At 37.6% G+C, this 12,129-nt stretch overlaps 1 protein-coding gene and 1 pseudogene across 1 annotated transcript in view; one reads left to right on the forward strand and one right to left on the reverse strand.

Moving 5' to 3' along the window:
* Positions 1-12,129, reverse strand: part of ENPEP (glutamyl aminopeptidase) — an 86,709-nt gene that overhangs the window by 56,845 nt on the left and 17,735 nt on the right. Inside the window, exon 4 of the mRNA XM_038581899.1 lies at positions 410-530. Coding sequence (XP_038437827.1) covers positions 410-530 — 121 coding nt within the window. The remainder of the gene's footprint in view (positions 1-409; positions 531-12,129) is intronic.
* On the forward strand, positions 593-3,657 carry LOC119877794 (annotated as a pseudogene).

Here is a 12,129-nt window from a genome sequence, read left to right on the forward strand (position 1 = left end):
ACTCTGATAGCATCACTTATCCCTATGAATTATCACTTCCTTGATGGTAGGGAGGCAATGTAAACTATTGGAATGGTAATGATTTTGAAATCAACTAATATAGGTTGCTATTTCTGGCTTGATTATTATCAATACCTGCAGTTTTGCACTTTAAATACTTTAATCTTTATTTGGAAATAAAAGTCTATGCATTTATCAGGTAAGAACAGAGTAACTATGGACATTATTCTTGGAGGAATCTAAAGTGCATCTTTCAGCATCTAATAAATATGAGACACATATTTTAGGCATATAATAAAAAGCCTAAGGGGAGACTATTAACTAAGAATACTAAGATTTGAGGAAATGATTTAACTTAAATAAAAGCAAAGGCACTATTAAAAATAAGAAAATAAAAAATGAATCTCACCTAATTTAGGAAGAGCATAATCCATAGCAAAGTATTCTTCAAAATAGTCAAATGCGATCTTAGTTATGTTTGCAGCATATTCAGCTGTGTGCTTTTGCTGTGGCTGGACATATATAGTGAGCTATTAAACAAAACACAAAAATTTAGTGAAAATTATTCTTTATTTGAAAGAACACAAAATCTATGACATATAACATAGTGGAAAGAAGGTGAGCTTTGGAGTCAGGTAAAGACTTATTTGGATCCTGGTTTTGGACAAATCACTTCACATCTCTGAGACTTAAGTGTAAAGGAAAACAATACTGATAACTCTCTGAGTGATTTCAGTAACTAAAAATAATGTAAGACACAATGGTTGGCATATTGTCCAATGTATTTTTAAACATTACTTTTTTCTATTTATAATATATATTCTTAAAATCTATGTGTCTACCTATCTTTCTATCAATATCTATCTATCTATCTATCTACCTATCTATCTATCTATCTACCTACATACCTACTTGCTTACTTCTGAGTAGTTTGTTTCTGAGGAAATGAATCATATGATTTTTCTCATCTAAAGAGCCCCTGGATACATTTTTTCCACTTGTACTCTTCTATCCATTACTGTCCAAATTACCCTTTTAATATTGTAACTATTTTGCTCTGAGAGTCTAAAATACAGTGATTCAAAGTATTCTGAGAGGGAAGCATCAATTCTCTAATTCTCTAAGATGTTATTTCATGTCCCTATGACATGATTTATAAATCAAATCCAAGCATAGACTTTTTATCCCCCAATTTCAACACATATGACCCAGAATAGCTAACCTGATATTGAAGGATAAAAACAAAGTTGGAGGACTAATACTACCTGACTTAAAGACTTACTATAAAGCTACACTAATCAAGACAGTGCAGTATTAGCAAAAGAATATACAAATAGATCAATACAACACAATGGAGGGTCTAGAAATAGACCAACACATACAGTCAATTGTTCTTTGATAAAGAAGCAAAAGCAATACAATGAAACAAAGATAGTCTTTTTAACAAATGGTGCTAGAACAATTGAATATCCATCCACATGCAAAAAAAAATGAATTTAGATACAGACTCAAAACACTTCACAAAAATGAACTCAAGATGGATCAGACCTAAATGTAAAATGCAAAGCTATAAAACTCCTAGAAAATAACATAGGAGAAAACCTGGATGTCCTTTGATATGAAGATGACTTCTTAAATGTAACCCAAGGCTTGATCTATGAAAGAAATAACTGATAATTGACTTCATTTAAAACTTCTACTTTGTGGAAGACAATGTCAAGAGAAGGAGAAGACAAGCCAAAGACTGGGGTAAAAAATTTGCAAGAGACACACCTGATAAAGGACTATTAGCCAAAATACACAAAGAACTCTTACAACTCCACAAGAAGAAAACAACCTGATTAAAATATGGGCCAAAGACCTTAACAAACACTTCATCAATGAAGATACAGAGATTGTAAATCCATATACAAAAGGATGCTCCACATCAGATGTCATCAAGAAGATAGAAATTAAAACAACAATAAGATGCCACTACACACCTACTTGAATGCCAAAATCAGGAACACAGACAACACCAAATGCTAGTGAGGACACGAGTGATAGGAACTCCCGTATGCTGCTGGTGGGAATGCAAAATGGTATAGCCTCTTTGGAAAACAATTTGGCAGTTTCTTACAAAACTGAATATGCTCTTACTATGTGATCCAGAATTGTGCTCCTTTGTATTTAACTAAAAGACTTTACAACACGTACAACAAATACCTGCACATAGATATTTATAGCAGCTTTACTCGCAATTCCCAATGCTTGAGAGAAGCCAAGATGTCCTGAAGCAGGTAATGGATAAATTGTGGTCCATCCAGACAATGGAATATTATACACTGCTAAAAAGAAATGAGCTACAAAGCCATGAAAAGACAGGGAGAAACCTTAAATACATATTACTAACTGAAAGAGCCATTATGAAAAGGCTTCATACTGTTTCATTCCAACTATATTAATTTTGGAAGAGGAAAACCTATGGAGACAATAAAGAGATCAGTAATTGCTAGGGGCTGGGAGGCAGAGGAAGAAGGAAATATGAATAAATGGAGCACAGAAGACTTTTAGGTCAGTGAAAATACTCTGTATGATATAATAATGATAGTTATATGTCATCAAACATTTGATGATATAGAACATACAACACCAAGAGTGATCCCAAAGGTAAGTTATGGACTTTGAACACTATGATGTGTCAATGTAGGTTCATTTTTGGTTAAAAAAAAGGAAAAAGGAAAAAGAGGAGTCACGTGGTTGCTGGGCCGGGGAAACGGCGGCTCCAGGAGAGAGCGGGGCTTCGGCTGGCGGAGGGAGCACCGAGGAAGCATTTATGACCTGTTACAGTGAGGTGAAACAGAGAAGAGAGATTCGTTCTAACATCCAAAAATCAGATTGAAAGATTGACCCGTCCTGGTTCTTCCTACTTCAATTTGAACCCATTTGAGGTTCTTCAGATAGATCCTGAAGTGACAGATGAAGAAATAAAAAAGGGGTTTCGACAGTTACCCATATTGGCACACCCCGACAAAAATCAAGATGATGCTGACAGAGCACAAAAGGCTTTTGAAGCTGTGGACAAAGCTTACAAGTTGCTACTGGATCAGGAACAAAAGAAGAGGGCCCTGGATGTCATTCAGGCAGGAAAAGAATACGTGGAACACACTGTGAAAGAGAGAGAAAAGCAATTAAAGAAGGAAGGAAAACCTACAAATGTGGAGGAGGATGACCCTGAGCTGTTCAAACAAGCAGTATATAAACAGACCATGAAACTCTTTGCTGAGCTGGAAATTAAAAGGAAAGAGAGAGAAGCCAAAGAGATGCACGAAAGGAAGCGACAAAGGGAAGAAGAAATTGAAGCTCAAGAAAAAGCCAAACGGGAAAGGGAGAGGCAGAAAAACTCCGAGGAAAGTCGAGATGGCCGTGTGGACAGCTGGTGACACTTCCAAGCAAATACAAAGGGGAAGAAAGAGAAGAAAAATTGGACCTTCCTGAGACCACCCAAAGTAAAAATGGAGCAGCGTGAGTGACCACCTGGGGTCACAGCCACAGAACCTTTTTCCAACTGTCTCCCCTCCTGCTTTGAAGGACTCATTCTTTCCTCCCATTTCCACCCCAACATAGAGTAGTAGTTGCTTTTTAGTCCATTTTGTTTTCAATACAATTTAATATCGATCAGAGTAATTCTTTTGTACATTGAAATGAGGGGCTCAGTTTAAAACGATACCTTCCCCACCCCCTACTCTTAGACCAACCAGGATTGGAAGGTGCCACCACTGGTGTTGCCTTCTCTTCCCACAGCCTGTAACTTAATGTTTTGTACTTCACTGAATTGTGATGGTTAGAAACTTCGTGTATAGTTTGTGGAAATCATCCAATTAAACATATTGCTTAAAATGGTGCTGCCGTGACTTCAGAGACAAGCCTGGGCCACCTTAGGAATCCTCTCTGCTTCAGTTGCTTGCTTCTGGGTGTGGCATCCTTTGAAGCCCCAGATCAGATGGGGAAGGCATTGGACACACAGAGCAGTCACTCGGTGCCCTGACCTCCTGCAGTGTCTGACATGCGCTCTCCCTTCTGACTGACCATTCCATGTGGCATGAGGCTCCGAGCCACCCAAACCTGTTCACTTTCCAAAGAGCTAGCCATCTTCCATCCAGTATCATTGTGTCCTAGCCTGTCTGCATTCGTTAATGGTCATATTCTGTACCTGTAATAAATTTTTATACCCTAAAAAAAAAAGAAGAGAAAAAGAAAAAAGAAAAAATGTACTATTTGAGGGAGTGATCGTGATAATGGGGGAGACTCTGCATATGTGGGGGAAAAGGGTATATGTAAAATCTTTGTACCTTTCCTTCAATTTAATTGTAAACCTAAAACTTCTCTAAAAAATAAAACTTTTTTAAAAAAAGTTTGTGAGGAATTCAAATGAAGCATATTTGCTAAAATTAAGACCTGATTCAAAACCCTCAAGTAAAGCAAAATATGCAGTTATTTGGTAAATTCAAGCCCATCTACCCAAATGGAACAGGTGACTCATCATTTTAAAAACAGAAAACAGAAAGAGAAATTATGTCTACTTTCTTCCTTTATTATTCCAAAAGTATTGCCAGTTTTGGTGTTCTCTTAGGCACACATTTCAGGCCATCTTTTCTTAGATGTGAAAAACAGAAAAAAGATCCAAGAATTTAAAGGACAAGTACTGAAAGAGCATCCCTGAAATTACCAGAGCTGGCTCACTCTTCGCACATCCCCTGGGTAGTTGACATTCTTGCTTTATTTGCAAAAGTAAAGATGTGTTCATCTTCATCTCCAAAGGCAACACAACTTACTCAACAACCATCCCAGCATTCTTTGAGATTTGTCTTGGGCTTGGTTTTGTTTTTGTTTTTTTTTTTCAGTAACCAGGAGAATTGATACATTTTCTTACTGTTCTCATTCTCTTTATGAACAGTGACCATGCATTTTCCAAGAAGTTAAGTGAAACTAAGGATCCAGCTGGTGGCCACTGTACAGAGCAAAGGTAATTGCCCCCTATGAAATCAAAACCATCATGTTCAGACAGGATTGCCATATTGTACTGAGATTCTCAGAACTTTTCAGCTGTGAATTAGACTGTCAAAGCTCCCTCAGAATCTCTACCATATCTGTTCTCTACCATTAAAAACTTCAGAAAGGGTAGTTCCTCTTGACTTACTCCACTGTTGTCCACACACTACTTTTGTTCCACACATGATGTTTGAAGAATGAAAGAGGGTTTAGAAAAAGGGAGAAAGAGGAAGAACAGATAACAGTGGGAGCCCCAGGTGGAACAACGAGGAGGAGAAAGACTCTGCTCTTTGTACCCAATCTTCCCTCTCATACTTGTAGGTTGACTCCCTTCACACAGAATGCTTCTGAGACAACATAATCTGGTTTTCCTCACTCTCCATATTTCTCTTGTTGGATTGATGTTAATCTAAATTGAATCAGAATGAAAGTAGCCCCTTCCTCTTTTGTTTCTGAGAAAACCAACACCACGGCATAATGTTCTGTCTTCACAGTCTGGCCAGTCTGAAGATCACCTGTGATCTGTCATCAGTCATATTTTATGACTATTGCTCTGATCGCCTAAGCAAACCAATCACAGAATATGTAGATTTAGCCATTAATCTTGTAACATAATCATCCAAAGTTTATCTAGAGTGTGTCCTATCTATGATATGTAACAAATACATTCTGACTTTAAAGACTCTACCATCATGCCAATATTGTGTGCTATTGGAAGCTTCAAGATCCTTTATGTGGCATCCATTTAATAGATCATCTGCAATGTTCGGATTTGGTGACTTAAACATCCTTCTCTCTGCTGCTGCCTGCACTTGTCCTCTGCTCAGCCTTTCCTGCTCTCCAACGTCATCTTCAGCTTACATTCCATCTGCACCTCCCTCTCCTTTCTGTGGGCTTTAGCAAAGATGGCTAGCCTTCCTCCATCGTCAGCTAAGCCACAGTGCTTCTGTCTGTGACAAAGTTAGGAAATTACCCCTGAATTGTCATCACTTTGTAATAATTGTCATCTTTCTAGTTCATAAGCTTGCTTCACTGAGATGACTTTTTTAAGCATCTGACTGGCAATACTGAAACAGCACAGAGCTAGGAGGGGGATATGCATGTATATTCTTTCTTCTTTCTTGCCTTCTAGAAGAGTCATATATCCTTTATTATGCCAGGACTCTGTTAAAGGTCAAATATCAAGTTTATATTTAAACTTTATAATCTTATATAAAATATAAAGTGTGTAAGCCTTCAAGAACCTAATTTGCATTCATATATTTAGTTTTTAGAGGTAATAAGTGCCTTAAGTAATTAAATTACCTAGATATACCACTGTTGGATACCATTAGTCATACCTGAAAGTACTGAATCTATGGAGCTGGTATCAGATCTAAAGTCTGTGCTTTCCAATGTGTATATTCAGCTGATTACTCTTTGAGGAGGTGTGATATATCTATTTTATCGTTGTTGTTGTTACTTTTCTCATCATATGGGAAGGCTTTCATAGTTCTTACTATTGTCCCTTTCATTTAAGTGTCTCCAGGAAATTGAGAGATGGAACTTATGTCAACAAGAATTAAGAACCTGCCTGGTTACTGCTGCTTCCTTTATATGTCATCATTATGATTAATCATTAGACCTACTGAGTGCTTAAAATTTCCAGGTAATGTGATAAGCCCTTTCCATGCACTGTCTCATTCTACACATTAATTCTATGAATCTGGCACTACTGACAATACTAGAATATAATATGTCGCCTCACTGATAAGTTCCACTATTCCAGTTTGCACAATTATAGAATCCAAAGAGTCCTGAAAATAAAAAAGCTTTTTATTGTTCAGAGCAAACTAATTGGGAAGTCTTGTTCAACCTGAACAAACAGTAGTTTTTTTATAATCTTTATCTCACCACAAAAACATTGCTGCAGAAATATGACTGATTGTAAGGCACTGCCCCAGATCCTGCTGCAGTTACTCAAACATATGCAGTAGTGGTACCATATTACCTGTACGAGTGTGAACATTTCTGAATATTAACTTACAACTAGCCCCCCGGTTTTAGATAAGAACTGTAGATCCCTATTTCATATTTTAGAATTTGAAGGGTTTTTAAAATAAACTTCCTCATTGTGTACATGAGAAAAATGATGACATAGTCTTCAGTCCAATGTTGGGGTTTTACTGTATCATGCTGCCTCTTCTCTCTACTCTAAGAGTGGAACCTGATTTTTCCCAGCTGCAAATTTGAGATAACAAGAGCCCTTAGCTCATAGAGTAATTGGGAGCATTAAATAAACTAGTCATAAAGCAGTGCTTGACGTGTAAGAGTTTTATGTGTCCCATCGAGAACACTGGTGTCGTTATAGATAATACATTGAATTATTAATCTCTGTGATTTTCTTTGTCTACATTTTCTTATATGTGAGTGATCGCTACATAACCCTCAGGGACAGTAGGACAACACAGAGGGGAAAAAAAGTAAAACATTTTTGACTGCCAAAATAGGCTTTTCATGCCCACACAATACATCTGAAAGCCAAAACCTTTCAATTTGCAAAAGGGTAGCTAGAAGGCTTTTGGAAATAAAAGCAGAAAGCCAAGAAAAAAACAAACAGCAGAATTTATACTACATCAATAGATTGGAAAGAGAACAGAGGAAGATCCAGCTCTCCCTCAAAAAACTACATGAGACTTGCCTGCACCAGGAGAGGGATAGTGAAGTGGACGGGTTGGGGTTCTTGAAGAGCACGTTAGGGTCTGAGGTGAAGGCACTGAACATAGAATGACCCTATGAACAGAGAGGCATCAGCCTGAACAGAAGGCCAGCCACAACTGTCACCACCGCCCTGGTCAGAAGCCAAGCCAGTGCCTGCAAGTTTCCCACTGCCACCTGAGAGCACTGCAGATCAGCTGTGCCCTGGATCCATGTCCTATTGTCCTTGTCTGTTAAGTGTTTTCTATCGATAAAGGTAACCACATCAGCCAGGTTTGCCCAGGAATGTCCCAAGAATGTAAGTCTATTGCTTATCTGTGTACTCCTCTTGTCCCAGCATTAATAACACTTTCCCTAATATTTACATTTTATAAATATGTAACACCCTGCCTTTCCATTGTTGATTGTTTAGCAGATTTAGCACCTGTTCATCTCTTGAGATTTTGTAGTTTTATCTGAACTGTTCCAAGTAGGCACTCCCCTGTATAGAGCCCAGGACCTTTGCAAGGCCCCTGTAACAGAGGGTGCTATGTTTGGCATTGAAAGAGATGGTATGACCAGCCAAGACCTGAAAACACACTTGGGTGATGCTGGACGGTGGTGACCACCTGTTTCACGTCTCAACTGAAGTTTTCTTAGCATCTTTCATTCCCTTCGGGGTTTAGCCTCCTCCTTGTGCACACTGAGCAATGTGACAATGAATGGTCAAAGCTTTAAGGAGAAATCGAATAGGTACATAAGCTTTTTTTTTTTAAGATTATTTATTTATTTATTATTTATACAGAGAGAGAGAGAGAGAGAGAGCTCACAAGCAGAGGGAGCAGCAGAGGGAGAGGAAGAAGCAGACTTTCTGCTGAGCAGGGAGCTCACTGTGGGGGTCGATCCCAGGACCCCAGGATCATGACCTGAGCCAAAGGCAGACTCTTTTTTTTAAATTATTTTTTTATTTTTTTATTTATGATAGTCAGAGAGAGAGAGAGAGAGAGAGAGAGGCAGAGACACAGGCAGAGGGAGAAGCAGGCTCCATGCACCCGGAGCCCGATGTGGGATTCGATCCTGGGTCTCCAGGATCGCTCCCTGGGCCAAAGGCAGGCGCCAAAGCGCTGCGCCACCCAGGGATCCCCCAAAGGCAGACTCTTAACTGACTGAGCCAGGCAGGTGCCCCAGTACATAACATTTATTTTTTTTAAGATTTTATTTATTTATTCAGAGAGAGAGAGAGAGAGAGAGAGAGAGAGGCAGAGACGCAGGCAGAGGGAGAAGCAGGCTCCATGCAGGGAGCCCGATGTGGGACTCGATCCTGGGTCTCCAGGATCACACCCCAGGCTGCAGGCGGCGCCAAACCGCTGTGCCACCGGGGCCGCCCCCCAGTACATAACCTTTAGTTATCTCTTCCTATAAGTATTTATTCATCACTGAGGTAGGTAAAATATATCTCCATAAATTCTCTGATAGTCCTCCCTCCAGGAAGTGGGGATTAATTCCTTTCCTTTTGGGAATGGGTTGTAGTAATTTATACTATGGAAACCTAACAGACATCACCTTAACCAAGTGATCAACGTTAGCCTCACCAGTAATAAGTTGTGTTGATAGCATATACCCTGAAATGATCTAATGAGAGGGGTACCTTATCTCTATGGTATTTTTCTTCCAAATCCAAAACGCCACTCTAATCATGAGAAAGCATCAGACAAACTCAAATTGAAGGATATGGTACAAAATATCTGACCAGTACTCTTCAAAAGTATCCATATCATTAAAAACAAGGAAAGACTGAGAAAATGACACAGACTGGACAAAATTGAGGAGATATCATGACTAAATACAATGTGGTATTATCTATTGGGTCCTGGAACAGAAAAAGTACAGTAGTGAAAAAACTGGTGAAATTCAAATAAAGTCTGTAACATAGTTAATAGTTTTGTACAAATACTAATTTCTTAGTTTTGATGATAACCAATTTTGTAAGATGTTAACTTTGGCAGAAGCTGAGCGAATGTCACATAGGTACTTTGTTGTATCTTTGTAATCCCTGTAAATCTAAAATTATTTCAAAATAAGAAGTTTAAGAACATATCTGAGTATTAAAACAATGAAACTTATTTCTAATAAGACTATTTCTTTTTTTTAAGACTATTTCTATGTAGGGGAATGCATAAATTAAAATCCATGGCATAAAATCTAAAACTGCTCTAAAAAATAAAGTTTATTTTTAAAAACCCCAACAATACATGTATTTGTTGCCCTCAACCAATCTTTCCACTACAGACAAATAATGGGCTAAAGCCAAAAGTAAGAAGACATGGGCAAGTAGGAAGGATTCATTCAAAGATATAAATCCAGTGCACCTATTCAGGAATCATCCTGTAACTTTTTGGAAGCAGGCACAATATAATCTCTTTTACTGAATTAATCAATTAGTATGGTTATAGCATAAACCTAATTCCATGGGTAATACCAGCACTCTCTTAGTCCCCCTCAACTTCTTCCCTCTGATCACGAAAGCCAAGGAGAATTTAACTAGAGTTGAAATAATCTCCGCAAGGTAACTCCTCCTTTCTGCATATCCTCCTTTACAAAAGACAGAGGTCAAATGCCCAAAGAAACTCAAGTCCTAATTAGAATTTACTGTTTCTCAGGAATAGGATTATCCTTTCCACTTAACTTGTCCTGAATTTGGTTTCTGGAAAACTGGGCAAAGCTAAAAATTCTGGCAAAGTTACTGAGGTCATAGGTCAAATATACTTCACAAAGCTATTAGATATGGGTGATTTTCCTTTTTTTACCTGCTTTTTTCCATCCAAACTTCTAGTAATGTATGTGTATTAAACCTCTAAATTTTATTTTATTTTATTTTATTTTATTTTATTTTATTTTATTTTATTTTATTTTATTTTTATTTTTTTTATTTATGATAGTCACACAGAGAGAGAGAGAGGCAGGGACACAGGCAGAGGGAGAAGCAGGCTCCATGCACTGGGAGCCCGACGTGGGATTCGATCCCGGGTCTCCAGGATCGCGCCCTGGGTCAAAGGCAGGCGCCAAACCGCTGCGCCACCCAGGGATCCCTAAACCTCTAAATTTTAAAACTTAGAAATATATTCATAATCCATGTCCTGGATTTGAAAATGGAATACAATATAGCCCAATGGAAAACTTTGAACTAACCTATCAGGTTAATGACATATTTATCAAGGACATTGTATCCCATAACTTGACTCCTATTTTTAAAAAGTGCATTTTATTGATAATTTAGGAGTTAATTCACTTAACTGGAAAGTCATAGAGTCTCCACATTTTGTACTTGTCAGATCTTTTTAATTTTTGTTTTTCTAAAGTAGAATTCAGTGATTTTGTTTATTTTTTTACTCCCACAACTTGTTTATTTTATAACTGGAAGTTTGTATCTTCTGACCCCATTCACCTATTATACTCACCCTCCACTCCCTGCTTCTGGCAACCTCCAGTATGTACTGAATCTATGAGCCTGTTTTTTTGGTTTATTTTTATTTTTGTTTTGTTTGTTTTTAAGTTTCCACATGTAAGTGAAATCTTACAGTATTTGTCTGTCTTATTTCACTTAGCACAATGCTCTTAAGATCACCTATGTTGTTACAAATGTCAAGATTTTATTCTTTAATGGATGGATAATATTCCTCTGTGTGTATATAGGTGTGTGTATTTATCCACCTATCCATCAATGGACACTTAAGTTGTTTTCACATCTTGGCTATTGTAAATAATGCTGCAATGAACATAGGGGTGCATATATCTTTCCAAGTTAGTGTTTTCATTTTCTTTGGATAAATACCTAAAGATTTGATTTACTTTAAAACACTTAAACAATCAACTAAACCTGAAAAAGGCCTCAGGTGATTTCTTACCAACAGAGTTTAAAAAGTCTTTCCACCAATGGCTGGTCCTAATTGTTGCTAAATTACTTGGAGTAACTCTTCAAGTTATTCTGTTTTTTCAGGACCGAATCAAAATGTAATGCAAATAGTATTTGAAAAAGAAAATATACAGAATTAAACTTAAAAGTCTCTTCAACTACCTTCCAAACTTGGTTACCTTTCTTCCTAATAATTTTTGGGATGAGTCCTTGAATCTAATTTTTTCTCAAGAGCAACAAGGACATTTTAAGCATAATGAATGGTTCAACTACTAATATCTGCTATGTAATCTCCAGTAAACAAGAAGAACATAGGTCTGGATTCCATGTTTACTTATATAAAGAATCTATTGCCAGAATGGCAAACATACCCAAGAGAGCTTAATCAGGGTGCTATTGATTCTTGATTGTACAATATAATCTGACTATGAATAGCAAATGATTAATGTACCAGAATAATACTGTCAGAAGCAAAGTGGCAAAGAATGGTCTTTTGGGGGTATGAGGGT

The sequence above is a fragment of the Canis lupus genome, chromosome 32 (assembly GCF_011100685.1).
Source record: "Canis lupus familiaris isolate Mischka breed German Shepherd chromosome 32, alternate assembly UU_Cfam_GSD_1.0, whole genome shotgun sequence".
NCBI classification, from domain to species: Eukaryota; Metazoa; Chordata; class Mammalia; order Carnivora; family Canidae; genus Canis; species Canis lupus.